This window comes from Notamacropus eugenii, chromosome 1 (assembly GCF_028372415.1).
Source record: "Notamacropus eugenii isolate mMacEug1 chromosome 1, mMacEug1.pri_v2, whole genome shotgun sequence".
Taxonomy (NCBI): Eukaryota; Metazoa; Chordata; class Mammalia; order Diprotodontia; family Macropodidae; genus Notamacropus; species Notamacropus eugenii.
This window is the reverse complement of record NC_092872.1, coordinates 2,255,613-2,278,426: the sequence shown is the minus strand read 5'-3', so window position 1 is coordinate 2,278,426 and position 22,814 is coordinate 2,255,613. Positions and strand designations below refer to the sequence as shown.

At 44.6% G+C, this 22,814-nt stretch overlaps 1 protein-coding gene across 7 annotated transcripts in view; it reads left to right on the top strand.

Moving 5' to 3' along the window:
• The window catches only part of DNAH1 (dynein axonemal heavy chain 1), a 151,923-nt gene that overhangs the window by 5,827 nt on the left and 123,282 nt on the right, over window positions 1-22,814 (top strand). For all 7 annotated transcript variants that reach the window (XR_011976233.1, XM_072650155.1, XM_072650173.1 and 4 more), the window contains exons 2-6: window positions 358-549; window positions 4,244-4,316; window positions 13,049-13,223; window positions 13,956-14,112; window positions 16,515-16,647. Coding sequence is in view for 6 of the 7 variants with exons in the window: in XM_072650155.1 (XP_072506256.1) it covers window positions 391-549; window positions 4,244-4,316; window positions 13,049-13,223; window positions 13,956-14,112; window positions 16,515-16,647 (697 nt within the window). In the remaining variant the exon portion in view is untranslated. The remainder of the gene's footprint in view (window positions 1-357; window positions 550-4,243; window positions 4,317-13,048; window positions 13,224-13,955; window positions 14,113-16,514; window positions 16,648-22,814) is intronic.

The window sequence follows — 22,814 nt, the reverse complement described above, 5'->3', positions numbered from 1 at the left end:
AACTGACGCTAAGGACAGGGACTCCTGAGCAGGAAACTGGAGAAACCAGCTGAGGCAGGGTACGAAGGGGTTGGGCTACTGAGGAAGCCTGGGCTGGAAGTTAATCTACTAATGTTAATGATACAGAATAGCTCATCTTGTTGAAGTGCTTTAGGATTCACAGAGCACTCTCTTCCTGCAAGGCATGGTGATGGATCGAGGTCCCTGGCACGTAGTAGGTACTTAGTAAACATTGATTGATATTGATCGAATTTATGAAAGGGAAGCTAACACTCAAGGGGTCACGTGATGCCAAAAGCAGAAGAATGCCTGGAGGTCTTTTGCTGGAGATCAGTCACCTTGTGGATTTTCTTCCAGGACCTTTGACCTCCTTTAACGTGAGAAGGCAAAATGGACAAGGGCAAAAGGGAATATCCCAAGTCCTCCAGGTATCCAGATGTTGATGATGATGTGAATTCTCAAATGGACAAGTCCAAGATGTATCCAGAGATTAAAGCCCGAGGGTTTTATTCTGACGTTCTTACTCCTGGGACCTTAGCTATCTTAGGGGTGAGTATTGCCAGCCTTTTTCTTGGCCTTTAAAAATCTCCTCAATGAGTTTCTCTCTGTCGGTTGCAAATGGAGCTCTAACCCATGTTGGGAAGTTGCCCACACTGCCTTGCCTTCAGTCTGTGAGATCTTGATCACGTCCATAGCCTCACAGAGGAAGGACATTGGAAGTGGGCCTGCTCAGCGGCTCCTCATGCTTGCGTTTAAATAAATTGACGTCATGGAACTTAGTCTTCTGTTTGTTGGCAGCCTGTGTTTCTACAGCACTTTAAAATGAGCAAACTCTTGGCTTGTCTGCATTCTCTTAATCCTTCCCTTAGCCCCATGAAGGAAGCAATGCAAGTGATGGGAGTGCCCCTGCCTAAGGTTGCCCAGCTTGAGACTTGAACCTCAGGCCCCTGACTCCAAGTGTGCCAAAGTCCCATGTGAAAATGGGTTCTGGAGGATTCACTGAGGTACAAGGAAGAAGGACTGGCATAGAATCTTTTTGGTGTGCTTAAGTAACAAAGCTGAGTGGGAGAACCAGGAGTTTCCTTCCCTTCCTTCTTCTTCCTTTCTGTGTGTTGGGCCCAGTTAAAGGAAATAAAAGAAGCATGACACAGTTCCTGCCCTGTTAGGAACTAAGAGTCTATGGGAACTTAAGAGAAACATGTGCCAGATCAGATAAAAGATGTTTGGTGAGTGTGGGAGAGATCTGCAGACAGTGAGTGCTAAGAATTGATAGGAGGGAGAAGTCCATGCTTTCTGGAAGCCTTCACAGACTTGAGCTGGGCTTAGAAGGAAGGGTTTGGAAGGAGGGAGAGAAAAGAGGAAGGTTTTCTAGGCAAGGAGAAAGCATGGGCAAAGGTTCAGAGCTAGGAACATGCATCATGTATTTGAGGGATAGTGAAGAGCATGGTCTAGCTGGGGGAGGGGGCTACATACTCAGATTGGATTCTCTAGATAAGAATGTTTGGAGGTTTTTTGATGGGAAGATGAGAGTAACATTTCAGGGAGTCAAATCTGGTGACTTGTATAGGGAGATTTGGGGTTAGAAGTGGGGAAGCTAGAGGCAGATGATGAGAACTGCCCAAGTCTGCCATTTTCTATGTTTATTCTATTTTCTATTTCTGCTGTTTTTATTTCTACTAGTTCTACTCTATTTCTAATGCCCCTGTTTTGATTCTCTCACCCCCATGGTGACAGAGAGTAGAGAGATTCCATCCTCTTACATCTTAATTCAGCCACCAGGGAAGTCTGCCTCCAATGACTTCTCACTTTCCAGCATCTCTAGGACGTACCACATCTGCCAGTTGTTGGGACCTAGATATAGACTTGGGAGAAAAATGAGTTTGCAGGCACCCAAAGAGAACCAGAAATCTGAGTTCCAGTTACATGTTCCACCACGCTTCCAGCCAGCAGTGAGGTCTTCCTCCTTTCCTCCCTGCTGACTTGCTGTTTTCCAGCTTCTCCCTGAAGCCCTAAGCATAGGGTCTTCTAGGCCACCTCTTTTGTGAGTCACTTTTTCTGGGCATGACCTGCCTTAAGACATCCACCTCTTCTGGGCCTCAGTTTCCTCTTCTATAAAAATGGAAATAGTAGGACTCAGACTGCCCATCTTGCATGGGTGTCCCAGAGAAAGTGCTGAGAAAGAATTGTGAGGTAGCATTATCAGTCCACCATCAAGGGCTCATTCTTCAGCTTAAAGCTTCAATCCGTGCTGAATGCTAAGGGACTGGGAAAACCCGGGATCACCTTGGACACCTTATTGAGAAAGAGTTTCACATCCTTTCCTGAGGAGAGAATTGGGAATGGGGGAAGACCACTGTGGACGGAGGTGAAGAGGAGGAGGAAAGGGAGTCAGTTCTGGATCTGTTCTCCCACTTAGGTGAACCTGGTCTTCCTCTAGTTCAAGGCTGTTTCAGAAGGAGGGTCTCAGAGCCAGAAGACCTTGGTTGAGATCTAACTCTAACATGTATTGGTTGGGTGACTCTGGGCAAGTCAGTTCAAGTCTGTCAGCCTCAGTGTCCTCATCTGTAAAACTGAATTGCTAAGATTTGTACCACCTGCCTCACCGGGTAGTTGTGAGGGTGACATTGCCTTATACCATCTGTACGACTTTGGGTCAATAACTTAACCTTTTGGGGTGGGAGGAGAGGAGGGAGAGTTCCCCTTCCCCCTAATTTCTCCTTCCTGGTATACCTGAAAGAGAGGATTTGGCCTCAAATCTCACTGTGTGACCTTGGGAAGTCACCTTAACTTTGTAAGCCCCTTGAAAACAAGAGGATTGTATCTCTACAGTCTGTCGCATCTAAATTCTATGATGCCATGAGAGATCCTAAAGATACTATAAGAAAATGTGAGGAGGGGGACATCCCTTCAGCTGGATTGAGAAGGAGGGGGCAAGATAGAAGTAGCTACTGAGCTCTGTCCAGTTCATTTTGGGATCAGAACAACTAGTAAGGCTTGTTTTCAGCTGATGTAGGGTTTTTTTTTGAGGGGAGAAAGGGGGGGAAGTGGTCTGAAGATCATAGGTCCCATTCTTATAGTTTTCAATCAGTTATATTTTTATTTGTTAAATTACCATGCATTTTTCTCTTCCCTCTTCCCTCCCATCCCCAGAAAAAAAAATATAAAACCCTCGTGACAAATCAACATAGTCGGGCAGGACATCCCCACACCAGCCAACATTCATAAATGTTCGTCCCATCCTGTATCACCTCCCTGTCGTGAGGCAGGCAGCATTCTTTAGGATCATTGTTGATCATTATGACATTCAGAGTTGTTCTTTTGTTACAATATCAACACTGTACAGGTTTTGCTCACTTCACTCTGTTATCAGTTCATTCAAGTCTTCCAGATTTCATTTTCCATTACATTCTGATGCCATACTTTGTCCATCTAGTTCCCAAGTGACAGGCCTTGCTTTCCACTTCTTTGCTATACAAAAGGGGCTACTATAAATAGTTTTGTATATATAGGGCATTTCTTCTTCTAAAAAAAATCTCTGGAATAAATTAATAAAAAAATAAAAAATCAGATTGCACCCTCTCTTGGGGAGGGGGAGGGGAGGGAAGGGGAGAAAATTTAGAATTCAAAATCTTATGGAAGTGAATGTTGAAAACTAAAAATTAATTTATTAATTAAAGAATTTCTGGGATATAGTCCTCATGGTAGAATTACTGAGTCAAAGTGTATGCATAGCTTAATAATTGTGATACTTCCAAATTGCTTTCCAGAATAGCTGTACTTATTCCCAGCTTTCCCAACAGTGCCCCAATGTGCCTGTTTTCCCATAGCCCCACCAACATTTGTCATTTTCCCCTTTCTATTGACTTTGCCAACCTGCAGGTGTGAGGTAGAACCTCAGAGTTACCACTCTAATTATTTGATCTGGAGCATTCTTTCATATGGGTATAAATAAATACCCTTCATGTTATTGTACACATATTCAGATAATTCTTCCCTTGAGATCTGCCTATTAATGAATAAATGATGATTAAATAATAGATACCATAAGCATAGTCATCCTTGAAGGAGAATTGTTTGTGATGTTGGAGGCCCAGGGCTTTAGTGGAACAGGTATTCATTCATTACCAGGTGCTCATTCATCTCCTCTTGTGTCTGCACTGTAGTTAGCTCTCTGGCCTCTCTGGGAGGTCCCATGGGTGCTGCTCCCCATTCTCCAGATGATTCTCAATGTCTTTAATTTCAGGATGTTTGCACTGGTGCCATTGTGCACAAGGATCTCCTCCGACAAGCAGACCTTGATCAGTTCACCCCAAATGGTAAGCACTTGTTGCAGGGATTTGCTGTTCTCCCACCTCTGGCATACTGGGCTGGGGTTGGGCATCAGCAGGGTAGCTCCTCCTACTCAGGTTTCCCTGAGCACAAAGGTTTGTTCAAGGCCATGGCCATGCTGGAACTGACGTGGCTGGTGCTTGTGTGCCCCAGGATAGCTCTTGGTGCTGATTAACTTTGAGGAATCCAAAGTATGTAGTGATGAGCCTGGCTTCAGTTTCTGCCTCTGGGAAAGGAGGAAATGATCCCTATATCTGAACCTTGCAAGGGTATGGTGAGGAAGGGGCTTTGTGTACCACACAGTACGATCTATGTCAATGGGAGCAGCTCTTGTGATCATTCTCATGAAGAGGCACTTGCTGGTACAGGAGGCAGGGGTCTTTAATCAAGCATCCTTGGGCCCCCATATTCATCTGGATTCACTGATTCATTCACCTTGTCTGCTCAGCAATGCAGTGTTGAGTCTTGGAGGAGCCCTCTTAAATGGCTGGCCATTGAATGTTCGGGGCTGCCTTGTGGTTCTAGGGCCCCTATAACTGCATTCTTAGGGCACTTGTGTTTTATTACATTCACTGGAAATAGGTGAGGCAGGACCAAGGCGTGTGATGAGAGCAAATGGGAAAGGCAGATTTGAGTTTCCTAAGTGAAAAGTTCCTAACATTTAAAACTATCCAAAAGTGGAACAGGCTACCTCAGGAAGTAGTGGTATCCCCATCACTGTACATTTTCAAGCAAGTATAGGGGCTTTGCTTTTAGGCCCAGGTTGGACTGAATGGCCTGTGAGGTTCTAGGAGGCATGACTCTTCATCTTCCTGTCCTGAACCTTAGAGAAGGCCACACACACACACAGCAAGCCAGTGGGAGAGCTGGCATGACCAGTCATTTCTTTCTCTCCTTCTGGGCTGTTCTTCCGAGGAGGAGATGGCCCATCAGAGTAGACTAGGGGCAACCATGCTGCCCCCCATGGGAGGGTGTCTAGAGTCAAGGATGTGTCAGGTTGTACCCTCCATCAAGCAGACCCAATGCATCAGAACCCTAGTAGGCTTCTGCTTCCTCCAAGCAGCTTCAACTGGAACAGTAGGACCAATCTTGGGGTATGTGATATCAGATACAGATAAAATGGAAGCCTTGAAAGCATCCAAAATAGGGTCTTCCCAGGTCGCCATGGTGGACAATGCAGGAGGAGGGTGTCTGGAAGGGTCTGGTTGTCACTTGAGAATTCCTTAAGTGCCTGCCTCACCAGGAACAAAGGCCTGGCTTCTTCTACAGCCCTTCACTCTTGGCAGCTATTAATGCCCTGGTCTCTTTTCAAGTTCTCAGTGGAACCTCTAATCTCAGGTAGGCAAAAGCTTGGGAATGCCTCTTTTTGTCTGCTTTGACAAGTCCTAAGGGACTTCCAGACTTGGGTATAGAAGGCATCATACGTGGAATATATAGGTATATAGTATCATAGGAATAGAGTCCTGTTAAATTTTTGGACACCTCTGATTATTAGGAATTTTTTCTGTGTATCTCTCAGCAATTTCTGCCCAGTGCTCTCCTCTAGAGTCCAGTGGAACCAGTCCATATCCTTTATCTGTCCAGTAATTCTTTAGGTAATTCTAGATTGTCCCCCTGTCACATACCCCCAAATTTCCTTTACTCCAGTCTAAATATCCTCAGTTCTTTTATCCACTTCTTGTGCAGCCTGGTCCTTGTGTCTTGGCACATTCTCTAGCATGTCATTGGCCTTCCTAAAATGTGACACTCAGAAATAAACCCAATCCTCCAGATAGTCTGACTAATAAGGATATAACTTCTCTTACTCTAAACACTCTGCCTTTCTTAATGGTGGCCCAAGATCCAGGTCCATAAATTGGAGATTTTGTAAATGGGATAAGACGATGGGAAAGTTAGGCATAGGGCAGAGTTAGGTATCCTGGGGAAGTGAGGTAGGAGGCTTTTACTGGCAAATAGGCAAACTGGCAATTTATAAAAATTTGAGGAGGAAGAGAGTTCTACCAAAGTGGAATGAAGCAGGTAGGTAGCACAGGAGCTGAGCTTTGAAAGAAGCTCCCTAGGGGGAGAGACAAGGAGGAAATGCTTTCCAGGCAAAGTGATCAGTTTGGCAAAGTGGCCCAGTATTGTCTCTGAGAACTGCCAGAAGGCCACTTTGATTGTAATATAGAATGTGAGAGGGGGAATAATGTGAAATAAGCTTGGAAAAGTAAACCAGAAGCAGATGGTAAATGGCATTAAATACCAAGCCAGAGGCAGTTTGTGAAGGGTTTAAATACCAAGCTGAGGAATTTGTATTCAGTGGCAATGGGGAGTCTTTGAAGGCCTTTTGAGCAAGACAGTGACATAATCAGACCACTTTGGCAGTTATCAGGAGCCTAGAAGCCAAGTGCCCAATTTTGGCTATTACAGTGGTCTCAGTGAGAGATGATGGGGGTCTGAACAATTTTGGTGGCCAGGTGAGTGGAGAGAAGGTGATGGGTACAAGAGATATCAGGAGAGAGAATCTGCAACACTTGGCCAATGGATATGATGGCTGAGAGGGAAAGTAAGGGGTTGAAAATGGTGCCAAGTTTGTGAACCTGGGTGACTGGACACTTGTTCTTGACAGAAATAGGGACCTTTGGAAATGGAGTGAGTTTGGACTGGATGGCGGAGGGGAGGATGGGGATAAGGGTTCAGTTTTGAACACATGGAGGACTATGGGATACCCAGAGGGAGAAGCTCAGATAGGTAGTTGGTGATGTAAGAATGGAGCTCAGAAGAGATACGGGCTGAATATACAAATCTTCAGTGAGAACTGCTAAGATGGCCAGTGAGGACAGAGAGCTTCCAGAGAAGAGACAGAGACCCAGGACAGAGCCTCTGGGGATGTCTGCAGGTAGGGCCGGCCCACAGGTGAGGAACTAGCAAAAGTGGCAGGAAAAGATGGATCAGGTGGGTAGGAAGGAGATGCAGAGTGTTGGCAGTGGGGGAGGAGGGTGTCCTGGAGGAGGGTAGGAAGGAGATGCAGAGGGAGCAGAGTGTTGGCAGTGGGGGAGGAGGGTGTCCTGGAGGAGGGGATGGTCAGCACAGTCAGAGCCTGCAGAGAAGTCAAGGATGAGTAGTGAGAAGAGCCTGTTTCATTTAGCAATTAAGAAATCGTCGGTCCCTTTAGAGCAAAGAATTTCATTTGCAAGGCGACGTCTGCAGCCAGATTGCCAGGGCCGGGAAACGAGCGGGGGCAGAGATTACAGATGCTAGGAATCTGTGACAGGGAGGAGAGATAGAGGAAACTGCTTCTCCTTTTAAGCATCCTTGCTAAGTGGGTGCTAGCTGGGCTGTACTGAGCGATCCAGGATGGCTCATGGCGGAGGAAAGGAGCCTCTGCCCTGTGCTGGTCTTTGGGCCAGGACAGCCCTGGTCCCTGGGCTCTCTCTCCTTCCCTGGGGAGGCCCAGGACTAAGTGGGGGGGGGGGGGGCGCGGGGGGGCAAAAAGCTGAGACACTCTACCCAGATGAGGAGAAAGTGGGAACCACCAGACTGAGGCTGAGCAGATATGTGGCCCAGTGGTTTCACTCCCTGCATGAGTACAGGGCAGAGGTCACAGCAGGGAACCTACTGTTGTGGCCCATGTATCTTCTCCCCCGTTTAACCTAGGTAGTCTAGGTACTTTGAAGGCTATGTAGTATAGGGAAGGGTTTTAGACGTCTCAGGATGTGGGAGGAAGTGAGAGCTAATGTCTCCAGAGCCCATGCACACTGGTAGGATGCTCATTCCTGCCCTGCCTTGCATGCTAAGTCAGCTGCTGGGGAGATGTGTGGACCCTCTGGTCTGAACCTTTGATCAGGATGCTTGGTTGTGATGTCCTCAGGCTATGGTGAAAGGCATAACACTCCATTAAGTTGGCTTTCTCCCTCCTGCACCTCCAGAGCCATCTACCTCCCCTTCTAGTAAGAAAGGACAAGTAATACTCCCAGGACTACTTTCCCTCCTGCATACTAATGTGGCAAAGACCCTCAGTGGTGAACAAGAAAATTCCATGAATTGCTCTAGATAAATCTGTGGTCTCTTCTGCTTCTGAAATTTAGTCCCCTTAGCCACTATATATAGCAGATTCAGTTTCACTCATGCTAATTCTTTGCGTTATTTCCACACAAGTGTTAAAGTTGGTTTGAGTATGTAGTGCCTGCTGCCTGGCTCCCTGGGGGTTGAGCGTGCTCGTTTCAGCACTTTTGTTAGCTGTCTCTCCCACTTTCATGTTTGAAGCACAACTGAAGTCATTGATTAAAAAAAGTTTAGCAGCTCAGGGCTAAAGATGCCTCCCCAGGATGCTTCACCAGGGACTCTCAGCCACTCATTCATGATCACTCCAGTGATTTCTGAATGCCCCAGCTGTGGGCTCAGCTCCGCCACCAGGAGCAGAGGAGAGGCTCCAGCTAATACTTTCCTGGAAGAATTTGAAGCGGCTTTCTCCTGGCCAGGGAGAGGGTTTTGAATGAAGAGGCAGAACCATGTAGTGGACAGAGAACTGTCTGGGAATTGAGAAGGCCTGGGTTCAAATCCTACCTCGGCCACTTTAGCCTCAGTGTCTCACACGGGTTTGTTGTGAGGCCAGATGATGACTGTCTGTATAGTATTTTCTGAACCTGAAAGAGCCGTACAAATGGGAATTACAATTATGATTACCGCTGCCCTTCCCAAAGACTCACTCTTTCTTTAACAGTATATTCTAGAATTTTGTCAAGAATCAAACGCCTAAGTCTAGAGTTTGTGGACGTCCCCTTCTTCTTTGGGATAATCGAGGGTTTGCCCTTTTCCAAAGTGATGGCAGTGGTTTTGCCTTTCTTTGTCTTGCCAGTGCTTGGTCCAGCACCTTGTACACAGTAAGGGTTTAATAAATGCTTGCTGTCTGCCCGCCTGAGAGACACAGAGCTGGAATGGACCAGAAGCCTGTGAAGGAGTCCGTTTCCCACCCAGAGTAGTGCTTAATGGGCAGGGAGAGCAGACCCCAAGACAGAGGGGGCTCATAGGCTCAGGAATGAGTCCTTTCTTCCTTCTTTTCTCTCTCACATCACGGTCATTTCTGGATGTCCTCTCGCCCTCCTCCCCTCCCATGGTTGTTAAAGACATTTAAGCCCAAACAGTGGACGCTGTGACCATCAGGGTGGAGAAGATCATGCTGGTGACCTGCCATTCTGCTTCCTTCAAGTATTCTTGACACTGTTGTCCCTGAGCCTAGTGGCCTCTGGCTCCCCGGGTTTCACTCTATATCCATTGATGTGTCTTCAATCAATCAGTAAGCATTTATTAAGAGCCTTTGATGTGCTGGAAGGTAAGCTCTGTCCTCAGGGAGCTCGCAAAATAAATACAAGGTAATTGAGGAATGAGGGAGAAAAGTTACCCAGAAGTGGGAGCTCAGGGGAGGCCACCTGCAGAAGGAGGCACTTGAGTTCTGAAGGAAACAGGGATTCTAAGAGGTAAAGGTGAGGAGGCAGGGCATCCCAGGCATAGAGACAGATGGAGACAATCATGGGTGTGATGAACACCTTTCTGGCTAGAGGGCAAGGCAGGAGCTGGAAAGGGGAATGATGTATAGTAAGGTTGGAAGGGCTTTATATTGCCTAGAGACTGGTTACGTTTGATCCTAGAGATAACAGGGAGCCTCTGGAATTTACTGAATTTGGGAGTGGTAGTGTCAGATTCATGCTTTAGGAAAGTCCCTTTGCCAGTTCTGTAGGAGGTGAATTGGAGAGGCTGGAGGTTTGAGGCAAGGAGACAGAGTGCAGTGGTCTAGGTGAGAGGCAATGAGTGCAAGAGCAAAGACTGTATGAGTGTAGAGAAACAAAGTCTGGCAGTTAACTCAAATATGTGGGGTACATATGGAGATGAGTACAAAGCTGTGTGGCTGACAATATAATGGGACGCTTGATAAAAATAGGGCAGTTTGGAGGAGGAGAGTGGGTTCTTTGGGAAAGATGTTTTGTTTTAGAGATGTTGAGTGTGAGCCATGGTTGAGGCAGGAGGGGAGCTCAGAGGAGACATGCAGGATGGGCATATAGATTTGAGTGTTATCTGCATAGAAACAATCATTGAGCTCACGGGAACTGATGAGTTCACTGAGAAAGAGAAAAGGGAAGAATTCAGAGATTTTCTCGCCTCTCTGAGCCCCAGTTTCCTCATCTCTACATAACATTTCCTGGGATACTCTCCTACTGTCTAGATGGTATATATTTCTCTGGCATAGTCTTTATTTTGGAAATTCCAAAGATACGGGGAGTGTAGGACGGACTGTTGTTGTGTTTGTCCTTCGTTACCAAAGAAGACGACGCCATCAGAGAGAATGATGACATGACTTGTGCTTGACTTTGTTTTGAGTGAGGGAGGGTAGTGCAAGGCCACCAGCCTCACTTTCTCCTCCTGAGACATCTGGGTCCAGTGACCATCAGATATTCCTCAGGATGACTGGAGATGGCCCAGGATGCAATGGGAAACGTTGGCCCCTTTAGACCAAGGCCAATTCCAGTACTCACTTAGGGTGAGGTAAAACTCATTCGGTAAATAGGTTTTTAATAATGTTTAAGAAGTAGTCAGGGGATGGCCCCTTTAATGAGGCAAAGAAAAACAACTAAATCAAGCTGGGAGGGAAACAGCAACAGTTACTATTGATAATCACTCTTAAGCCAGGAGGATTCAGGAAACAGCCCTTAAGTGGAGCTTGGGCAGGGGTCTAGTGTTGTCCATCCTATGGGCTTCAGAGTGCAGTAGGTTTAAGGTTTTGGGAAATGAAAGGAAAGGAAAGGAAAGGAAAAAGGAAAGAAGAAAGGAAAGGAAAGGAAAAATGAAAGGGGAAAGGAAAAAGGAAAGGAAAGGAAAAAAAGGAAGGGAAAGGAGAAAGGAAAGGAAAGGAGAAAGGAAAGGAAAAAGGAAAGGAAAGGAAAAAGGAGAGGAAAGGAAGAGATCTAGCCAGTAAACCCCAAGTTTACTGGGCATCCTCTGACCATCCAAATTTCCCTTCCTTTGAATAGGAAAAGAAAGGGGAAGGGGAGAGAGACAGGAGAGGAGGAACTGAGTTACCCAGCTAGCTGGGTCCCCATTCAGGCAACTGGTTCTACTCACAGATTTTTGTGTTCATGTAGGACAGAGTAGCCTCTCGGACTGACCTTGAATGAAATGCTTGATTTGGCTCTAATGTTTAAAAGCAAGTTTTAGAAAAATAGCCTAGAAAGATGAAGACATCAGAGGTCCTGGAGGTTGGCAGGAAGTCAGAGATGGTACGTGGCAGTGCGCTGAGCTGGTGGTAGCCTCTGGGAGAAGATCCTGAGATGGCTGGTGCCTGACCTTGGTACCTCTGGTGACCAGGCAGCAGAAGCACTGGACCACAGATTTTGCCTGATGATACATAAGCCTGAAAGAAAATGCTCTCTCTTTAGAAGTCAGAGTGGATGATAATCATTGACCACCTAGTAAGACATGATTGATGAGATAGTGTTGTAACAAGAATCTTTCCCCACACCACTCCCTTGTGACTTGGAGACTAAACCCTGATTTCCAGGCTTCTGGGTACACTTGAGCCCCAGTGATGGCAGGGAGACGTGGAACATGAGAAGAGCACTGGGAAGGTTGGAATATTGAGAAGGGGGTGCTGATTGAGGCCTGTCAAGCTTCTATCCGCTGTTAAGGCAGTGCCTTTCATTTTTTATTTCATTCAGTGTTTGTACTCCACTCTTTATGTGAATGAGGAATCCTTTCAGATGATAATAAAGTTGGGGAAGATATTAAAATACTCTGGAATGGGGATGAGGCAAGTGAATTTTGATGGGATTAAGTCATACCTTTAGATAGTATAGAAATTTGGGCTGATGAACTGAGACAGCTATAGTCTGAGCTTGCTCAATTGGCAGGGAGCAGATTGTCCATGGTGGAAGGGAGCAGGACCACTGCCTAATGGCTGGCATATCTAGGCACACTCCCTGGTTAGCGGCCCTCCCCTAGCGTTCATGCAACGTGAGTGCTCTTGTATGTCACCTTTACTCAGTCCAGGCCAGTGGCCCGGGTTTGAGAGTGGAACAAAATGAGATGCTTGTGGACCATCTCATGTTTGACAAAAGGAGATTTTCTTAACAATTGTGTGGAAAGGCTGTTCAGAAAGGACATAGCGTTGATGTTGGCGGGGAGAGAGTGCATGGCTCCCGTCTCTGTGTTTGCCATGGTAGCATGCCCAATCAGGAGTGGGCATCAAACCTGAGGATACTCAGACCATGAGGAAGCTATTGTCAATGTTATGAGCTATGTCTTGGTGCTGTTGGATCACTTAAGTCTTAAGGAAAGTTTCATCACCTTTAAGAGAAAAGCTAACATAGTCTGTGTGGCAGGGACCTTGGCAGAGGTGGTTCCTACCACTCATGACCTTTCTATAGAAAATGGGGGGAGGGGTTGAAACAGATGACCTTTTAGTTCTAAAGCTATGATTTTATAATCTAGTGACTTGGGGGAGAGGGAATTTTGTATTTTAGCTAGAATCTAAGATTCTTAAAGAGTTGTTTAAGCCCCTCTGAGGAATTTCATTTATCTCTTAAGCAGATGTAAGAAACAAGTTCTGCCATAGCTGGAAAGACCTGGGTTTCTCAGTCCCTTGTGGAGGTCCCCAGTCTAAGGCCTGTCCTCTCTGGCTTACTGACACTCCATTTCCCAGCCACGGGGCTCGGTCTTCATGTTTAACTCCTGCTCTTGTTTTTCTCAGTGATGACCTTCCAGATTCCTGAGGATTTTGAGGACCACTTAAGCCAGGAGAGGATTGGGCCCACCACCGAAATCTTGGTGAAGTCAGATTTCCCTCTCAAGGCTTATGAGCCCAAAGTTCAGGTGCCTTTCCAGACTCTTCCTGGACATTGCCCAAGGAAGATTGAGATAGAGAGGTGACTCCTGGGGCTGGACACAAAGGGTTGTGGGGGTTTGGGGAGGAAGAGGGAGAGTGCAGGGAATAGAAAAACATTTTTTTTTACCTCACAAATATTACTTCAAATTTTGCTCTGAGTAATTTTTCAGTTAATCTGAAGGAAAAGTGGGGGAGAAACCCCATATACACCCATTTTCTTAAAGAAAAAATCCTGTCTATGCCCTATGGCATATATAACCAAGTTCCCACATTATCCCTGGGAAAGAATACATCAGAAACACAGGGCATGCACTGGACACACCCTAAGATGATTCGGCTGAGCAAAGTCCTCTTGCCTGAGTTTACCAACATGGACTGCCAAGCATCAAATTTATGCAAATGGCTTTTGTTTAAGTATATATACATACATATATATATATATGTCAGCCCTTTGGCTTCCTAATACGGCCAATTTATTTTCATTATTTTAGCGAAAATGTCTTGATTTTAGATAGAGACTGTACTGGAATGAGTGAGTATCTGAAGTTCAGATCCCCAGTCCTCAATCTTGTACTCCGGAGACACCCCAAAGGCCCCATGGACTTTCTGGTCCATCCCTGACCGCCTCTGTTTCCCACAGGACTGTATTGCTTTGGAAACCTGAAAGGATTAGCCAGAACCCTATTTGGCCTCCCTTTCTGTGGCCACCATGACCAGCAGTCACTGACTTCTGCAGTCAACAGTGTCATCTCTTTCCTTCTCTCCCTTCTAGGAGGAAGAGGCAGTATTTAAAGCTAGACATAAACCAGCTCCTAGCTGCAGAAGGCATAGACTCAAATTTGCTAATGCCCAGACACCCAGATCCCAAGAACATGCAGACCATTGAGCAGAGGAATGACCCTCTCTTCCCCATCTATCTTCCACTACAGGTAAGAAAGCAATACAGTTAATGACTGAGAAGGGATTGGTTTGAGGAAGAATTTAGCTACTAGATTAGGAAACCATTCTGAGATGAAGATAATGATATGGTAGCCTGACTGGCTAGAAACTAGGACCTCTAGCCCCCTTCAAAAAGGAATATGGCCAGTTAAAGCATTAGCAAGCTGTCACGACAGTCGGGCCTTGTAGTTCACAATCTTTTGAACCCCTGATCCTTATGAGATCAAAGACCCCAACACCCCAAGACCAGGAGCAGCTAGCTGTGTGACCCACTCCCCAAAGTCTCCCAAACTTTAACACTTATTTGCGTTCCCTGATCATCTAGTGAGAGGCGAGCACATACTCCCAGCATAACAGGAAGTTGTCATAGAAGAGTTACATATAAACGAGGAAACTGGGAGGCTAAGAGGTTATGTGAACCCCAAATTCTTGTCTACTCCTTCTATATTTTTGGTGATCATGTTAGCTACTATGGATTCAAGTTTATCTGTGCAGGTGATTGTATGCAACCAGACCTCATCTCCCTCTGTTCTCACATCACCAGTCAGTCACCTGCTGTCTTTCCCTCTGCTTCTTGTAGATCAGTTCCAGAATCAGGCAGTCAAGACACTGTTTGCCACCTCTTGATCATTCATTCATTCATTCATTCATTCATTCATTCAGCAAACAATACCAAACCTGCTAAATACAGTGATCTGTACTAGGGAGATAAAGTCTGTATTTTAATGGTGCTGAGGCTTGTAGGGGGAAATAAGGCACAGACACAGATAAGCATAGTATAGGACTTCATTTGGATCGTAACTCACTTTGGATGGTTTAAGGAATGGCCAACCCTCAAGTTAATCTCTAGAGATGAAGGAAGCTGACAGAGCCTAGTGGCCATTAGTAAAATGTGTGCTATTCTGTTTGATTTTTAAAAATATACATTAAGGGGCAGCTAGGTGGTGCAGTAGATAGAACACCAGGCCTGGAATCAGGAGAACCTGAGTTCAATTCTGACCTCAGACACTTGACGCTTATTAGCTATGTGACCCTGGGCAAGTCACTTTAACTCCAGTTGCCTCACCAAAAAAAAAAAAATGTGTGTATATATATATATATATATATATATATATATATATATATACACACACACACACACACACACACACACACACACACACACACACACACACACACATTAAATTTAACAAAGCAGAATTAAAATTACCTTCTTCTGATCTTATTTTTATTTTCTTCTGTATATTTTAATGTTTTATTCATGTTCTTTTTTCTCTTTTGAAAATCTCTATAACTTCCCACTAATTATTCTCCCACTGCCAGCCCTCCCAGCATTTGCTGTTCTTACATTTTGTCATTTTTGCCAATATGGTGTGTGTGAGGTGAAGTCTCGGAGTTTTCATTTGTATTTCTTTTATTAGCAGTAGTCTGGAGTTTTTTATATCGCGGTTGATAGCTGCATTTCTTCTTTTTTCCTTCCTTTCTTTTTTTTTTATTTTTTATTTAACTTTTAACATTCATTTTCACAGAATTTTGGGCTCCAAATTTTCTCCCCCCTTGTCCCCTCCCCCCACCCCAAAACACCGAGCATTCCAATTGCCCCCATCACCAATCTGCTCTCTCCTCCATCATTCTTCTCTGCCCTTGTCTCCATCCTCTCCTCTGTCCTGTTGGGCCAAATAACTTTCTATACCCTTTTACCTGTATTTCTTGTTTCCTAGTGGCAAGAACAGTACTCGACAGTTGTTCCTAAAACTTTGAGTTCCAACTTCTTTTCCTCCCTCCCTCCCCACCCCATGCATTTCTTCTTTGGAGGATCGCTGGCTAATAACCTTTGACCACTTCTCTTGTTCTTATATATCTGTACCAATTCCTTGCATGTCTTGTAAGTTCTTTATAAGAGAAATTTGTTGCAAATATTTCCCTATTTAATCACTTCTCTCCTAATCCTCCCTGCATTGATTTTGCTTGTTCAGAAGCTTTTCAATTTTATACTATCAGAATTGTTCATTTTATCTTTTCAATCAGCTCTAGCTCTTGGTTAAGAATTTTTGGTTTTGGTTAAGAATTCTCCCACTAGAAATAGTTTGGTAGTTCTCTGAGTCTTTCTGGGGTATCAGGTCTAGGATTGTGTGAGCTCTATGAATTTGTCCTGTTTGAGGGACACACTAGAGGGCAGCAGAGTCCAACCATCCAGAGCATATAGTAGCCTATTGCAGGAGTTCTGTCCCTCAGATTTCTCTCTTTGGCTCAGGACCTGTTGGGTGGTCAAGAAAGCCTGGCCACATGACTGTGTTTCCAGGTCATTTCCTCCCCGTCCTCACTCTTTTCAAGGTCATGAAAACAGCGGAGATTTCTTGCCCCTATCACCAAGTCTTGGTTTTTCCACTAGGTGTTTGATGATGAGGAATTTGACTGCCGAACCCCTGAGGAGTGGATGGCAATGGGTCTGGAGCCGGGGTGTGAAGACAGAAAACCAGTTCCTGGAAAAGCCCTTTTACCTACAGATGATTTCCTGGGTCATGGTAAGCAACCATGAAACCAGTTGCCTCACCAGCCCTTCTGTTGTCTTTGTACTTATTCATGGCCTTGTTAAGAGGTTCAGTAAGATAGTGGCTCTAAGGTACTTTGCAAATTTTAAGTTGGACTGTTAAGATCAGCTGTTATTGTTACCACTGGGCTCTGGGTTGGCCTAGGTGTTGTATATAGGATCATAGACTCCTGAATTGATAGAACTGCAAGGAATGGTCCAAACTTGCATTTTACAGATAGGGACGTGGAGTTAAGAAAGGGGCTATGATTTGTCCAAGATTACAGAGGGCGGTTCAGACCCTCGCTCTTCTGACTTTGAGAGGGTTTTTTTTTGACATTTTTTTTTAGTTTTTATTTATTTATTTAACTTTTAACATTCATTTTCACAAAATTTTGGATTCCAAATTTTCTCCCCATTTGTCCCCTCCCCCCACCCCAAAACACCGAGCATTCTAATTGCCCCTATCACCAATCTGCCCTGTCTTCTATCATCCCTCCCTTCCCTTGTCCCCATCTTCTCTTTTGTCCTGTAGGGCCAGATAACTTTCTATACCCCATTACCTGTATTTCTTATTTCCTAGTAGTAAGAACAATACTCAACAGTTGTTCCTAAAACTTTGAGTTCCAACTTCTCTTCATCCCTCCCTCCCCTCCCCTTCCCTTTGGAAGGCAAGCAATTCAATATAGGCCATATCTGTGTAGTTTTGTAAATGACTTCCATAATACTCGTGTTGTGTAAGACTAACTATATTTCCCTCCATGCTATCCTGCCCCCCATTGCTTCTATTCTCTCTTTTGATGCTGTCCCTCCCCAAGAGTGTTGACTTCAAACTGCTCCCTCCTCCCATTGCCCTCCCTTCCATCCTCCCCCCCACCCTGCTTATCCCCTTCTCCTTCACTTTCCTGTATTGTAAGATAGGTTTTCATACGAAAATGAGTGTGCATTTTATTCCTTCCTTTAGTGGAATGTGATGAGAGTAAACTTCATGTTTTTCTCTCACCTCCCCTCTTTATCCCTCCACTAAAAAGTCTTTTGCTTGCCTCTTTTATAAAAGATAATTTGCCCCATTCCATTTCTCCCTTTCTCCTCCCGATATATTTCTCTCTTACCCCTTAATTTCATTTTTTTAAGATATGATCCCATCCTATTCAATTCACTGTGTGCTGTGTGTGTGTGTGTGTGTGTGTGTGTGTGTGTGTGTAATCCCACCCACTACCCAGATACTGAAAAGTTTCAAGAGTTACAAATATTTTCTTTCCATGTAGGAATGTAAACAGTTCAACTTTAGTAAGTCCCTTATGACTTCTCTTTGCTGTTTGCCTTTTCATGCTTCTCTTCATTCTTGTGTTTGAAAGTCAAATTTTCTTTTCAGCTCTGGTCTTTTCATCAAGAATGCTTGAAAGTCCCCAATTTCATTGAAAGACCATTTTTTCCCCTGAAGTATGATACTCAGTTTTGCTGGGTAGGTGATTCTTGGTTTTAGTCCTAGTTACTTTGACTTCTGGAATATGATATTCCACGCCCTTGGATCCCTTAATGTAGAAGCTGCTAGATCTTGTGTTATCCTGATTGTATTTCCACAATACTTGAATTGTTTCTTTCTAGCTGCTTGCAATATTTTCTCCTTGACCAGGGAACTCTGGAATTTGGCCACAGTGTTCCTAGGAGTTTCTCTTTTTGGATCTCTTTCAGGTTGTGATTGGTGGATTCCTTGAATACTTATTTTGCCCTCTGGTTCTAGAATCTCAGGGCAGTTTTCCTTGATAATTTCATGAAAGATGATGTCTAGGCTCTTTTTTTTTATCATGGCTTTCAGGTAGTCTCATAATTTTTAAATTGTCTCTCCTGGATCTATTTTCCAGGTCAGTTGTTTTTCCAATGAGATATTTCACATTATCTTCCATTTTTTCATTCTTTTGGTTTTGTTTTGTGATTTCTTGGTTTCTCATAAAGTCATTGGCCTCCATCTGTTCCATTCTAATTTTTAAAGAACTATTTTCTTCAGTGAGCTTTTGGACCTCCTTTTCCATTTGGTTAATTCTGCTTTTTAAAGCGTTCTTCTCCTCATTGGCTTTTTGAACCTCTTTTGCCAATTGAGTTAGCCTATTTTTCAAGGTGTTGTTTTCTTCAGCATTTTTTGGGTCTCCTTTAGCAAGGTGTTGACCTGCTTTTCATGCTTTTCTTTCCTCTCTCTCATTTCTCTTCCCAGTTTTTCCTCCACCTGTCTTACTTGATTTCCAAAATCCTTTTTGAGCTCTTCCATGGCCTGAGCCCATGGTATATTTCTTTTGGATGTGTGGGATACAGAAACCTTGACTTCTATGTCTTTCCCTGATGGTAAGCATTGTTCTTCCTCATCAGAAAGGAAGGGGGGAATTATCTGTTCACCAAGAAAGTAAACTTCTATAGTCTTATTTTTTTTCCCTTTTCTGGGCATTTTCCCAGCCAGTCACGTGACTTCTGAGTTTTCTTTCCACACCTACCATGCCTCCAGATCCTCCCAGCCAGTGCTTGGGGTCTGAGATTCAAATGCTGCTTCCCAGCCTCAGGGCTTTGGGCGGGGTGGGGCTGCTATTCAGTGTACTATTAAGTTCAGGTGCTCAGGTGGGGGCAGGGCTGCCACACAGGACTCAGTTCCCTCAGGGGGTTTATGTGGAGACCTTCAACAATGGATCAGGGCTCCTGCCTGCGTGGGGAGCCCCTGTCCACTGCCACCCCTGCTGCTGCCTCCTGAGGGGGCCTGAGTTATGGGGACACCCCACTCCCCTCTCAACCAGCCAAAGAGACCCTCTCACCAACCCTTGTCACCTGTGGGTGGAGGGACCTGCGTGGCCACTGGAGATTCTGTCCCGAAGCCTGCTTGGATCTGCTCCTCTCGGGGCCGCTCAGCCAAGGCAGGGCTGGGCTCTGCCCAGGGTCCGGTGCACGACGGACCTTTGGTGTCTGTTTTCAGGGCTCTGTGGAACAGAAATCTCGTCCGCTCTGTTGTTCTGTGGCTTCTGCTGCTCCAGAATTTGTTGGGAGTTCTTCTTTACAGATATTTTATGGGATGTGGGTTAGAAGCTAGCATATGTGTGTCTTTCTACTCCGCCATCTTGAGAGTTTTTTTTAAGAAACCATAATTCTAGCAAGGCCCACAGTGTTTGTGCTTGTTCTGGGGAAGACAAGAGAGATGAACAAGACCCCACTGCTGCCTTGCTGAAGCTTACTGGTTAGTAAGGGAAAAAAGACAGGTACATAACGTAACTACCATTCAGATTAGAACATAGAAAATTGGCAAGTTGGAACAGTCCCCTAAGGGCTGTCAGGACAGTGAGGCCCATCGTGAAACTGCCATGCATGAAGCCATTGAAAAAGCAAACATTTAACCTGGGAAAGAGAAGATGTAGGAGAGAAATCAGGCCTGTTCTCTGTCTCCAAGGGCTGAAGTAAGAACGATAGGTGGAGCTTTCAGAGGCAGATTTTGGCCAAACAATCAGAGCTGTCCAGCCGTGCAGAGGGCTGCCCCAGGGCTTAATGCATTCTACCTTGCTGGAGGTCTTCAAGCTGAGGCTTCTATCCTGGATAGTGACTGGGCTCCATGACCTGGTCTGATGTGCCACATTCAGGTCTGAGATCTAGGATTCTGTGAAAGAAAAGGCTGTGGAATCTGGAGGGAAGAAAGGAAAACAATCCCTGCCCTGAAAGGTCTTGTGGTCCAAGACCAGCAACATTAGCATAGACCGCAGGACATGTGGGCACAAGTCACCACTTCCCACTTGAGCTAAGTGGGAGGCTACATCTCTCCCCTTATCTGCTGGCAGAGGAGGATGGTGAAGGAATGGTCATGTCAGTTGCCTGTTTAGTCAGGGTATGGATTTTATTTTTAATTATTTTTATTTTTAGGCTGAGATTTTATTCTATTTTCTTCTTCAATTTAATATTAGTATCAAGTTGTTGAAACTAGGTGGACCACCCAGATTGTATATCTTAAAACCTGAAAATAATTACTCAAATGATTTAACTTAATTGTTCCCTGTTTTCTGATTCTGGATGTTAAAGCCGAAAGATCTGGTTCTGAAACCATCTTCAGGTACACACACTTTGTGTCCCAGCTCCTTTTCAAAGAGCTGGGGCTCACCAATGTTCTTTGGAGTCATTCTGAGCTAGCCTTGGTCTTCAGGAATAGGTCCTTCTATGAGGTGTGGATGGATTGAAATGAGTGAGGAAAAACAAAGGTTGGAGTTTCTGAACATTGTAGTTTGTTGGCAGGATATGCAATTGTACACCAAATCAGGACTAGGCCCTCTTCACTAGGTGATGGACCCCAAATGCAAAGAGAGACAGATTTTTATGGATTAAAACAATTAATAACAGAGTATTAACCGAGATACAAGATTAGGTAATCTGATTTCTAATTAGAGGAAAGATTAAGTTGGAAAGAAGACCAAGCAGGTGCAATTCCCTGAAATAAGAAAAAGAGGTATGTCTCCTGTGGTGCCTATATTCAGTCAAAGGAACAAGGAAACAGTAACTGATTGACAAGGATGGGGCCTGTTTTCAGATAAGACCTGGGTTGCTTGAGCGGTATAATTGTGAGAAAACTCGTTGTATCAATCTTCTGGTCTGTCTGGGTTTCAGATCAGCAGAAGTTAAGGGTCTCCAAGCAACAGGTGGAGGTGGCCTAGGTACTCGGTCACAATGCCATAAAGTTTTCTCATAGCTCCCACAACTGGATGAAGGTTTCTCACAAGACAGAAATTGGACTAGACTCATAACTGAATAGAAAGAGAACTGTGCTAGATCCAGGATTGGCTCAGAAGATGGAGGCAGTGTGGCTCACTCAACTCCCACAATTCCCACACTTCCAGGTAGGGGCTGCTGAGCTGGCAGAACCATTTATTCAGGAAAAAATCTTGGAAAACAAGTGTTGTAGCCAAGGGGAGTGAACTCCTTTGCAGATTGCTTTTGTAGACCAAAGGGCAATGGTGATGCTTTCAGCAAGAGTTTGTCTCCCACAATTCTCACTTACCTTGGAAGCAGCCTCAGTCACTGGAACTGATCCCTGGGGTTTGCTATATCCTCTCAGCAAGACAGCAGCGTGCATGTCTACTTCCCCTGGAGGTGCCCTTCTGATGCCTCACGACCAAGGGTTCTTAGGGTCCATAGACTCCTTAGTGATCTATGGAAAGATCTTAGGAGGTCTGTGAACTTGGATGGGAAAAAGTTGCATCTTTATTTTCACTAATTTCTAACTGAAGTTTAGCATTTCCTTCAATTATGATTTTTAAAAATTATTTTATTTGTTTTCAGTGTTCTACAATCACTTCCATGTATCTTAGATATTTTTCCCTCCCTCTCCCTCCTTACCCCCTCCTTTCCCACTCCCTCCCTGAGATGGAGTGCAATCTTATATAGGTTCTACACATACATTCCTATTAAATACATTTTCACCTTAGTCATGTTTAATAGAAGAATTAAAATGAATGGGAGAAACCATAAAACAAAACAAAACAGAACAGAACACAAAAGAAAATGATCTGCTTCATTTTGCGATCCAATTTCATAGTTCTTTCTTTGGATGTGGAAGGCGTTTTGCCTCAAAAGTCCATTGGGAATTTTTTAGGTCCTTGCATCGCTATGAAGAACTAAATCTACCAGAAAAATTCCTTACATACTGTGATTGTTGCTCTGTACAAAGTTCTCCTGGTTCTGTTCCTTTCACTCAACATCAGTTTGTATAAGTCTTTTCAGGCCTCTCTGAAGTCTTCCTGTTCATCATTTCTTATAGCACAATAGTATTCCATTACATTCATATACCACAGCTTGTTCAGTCATTCCCCAATGGATGGGCATCCCCTTGATTTCCAATCCTTGGTCACCACAAAGAGAGCAGTTATAAATATTTTTGTACATGTGGGACCCTTTCCCATTTTTCTGATCTCTTTGGGATACAGTCCTAGAAGCGATATTGTTTAGTAAAAGGGGATGCACATTTTTGTAGCCCTTTGGGCATAGTTCTAAATTGCCCTCCAGAATGGTTGGATCAGCTCACAGCTCCACCAACAATGAATTAGTGTTCCAACTCTCCCACATCTTCTCCAACATTTATCATCATCCTGTTTTGTCACGTTAGCCAATCTGATAGGTGTGATGTGATACCTCAGAGTTGTTTTGATT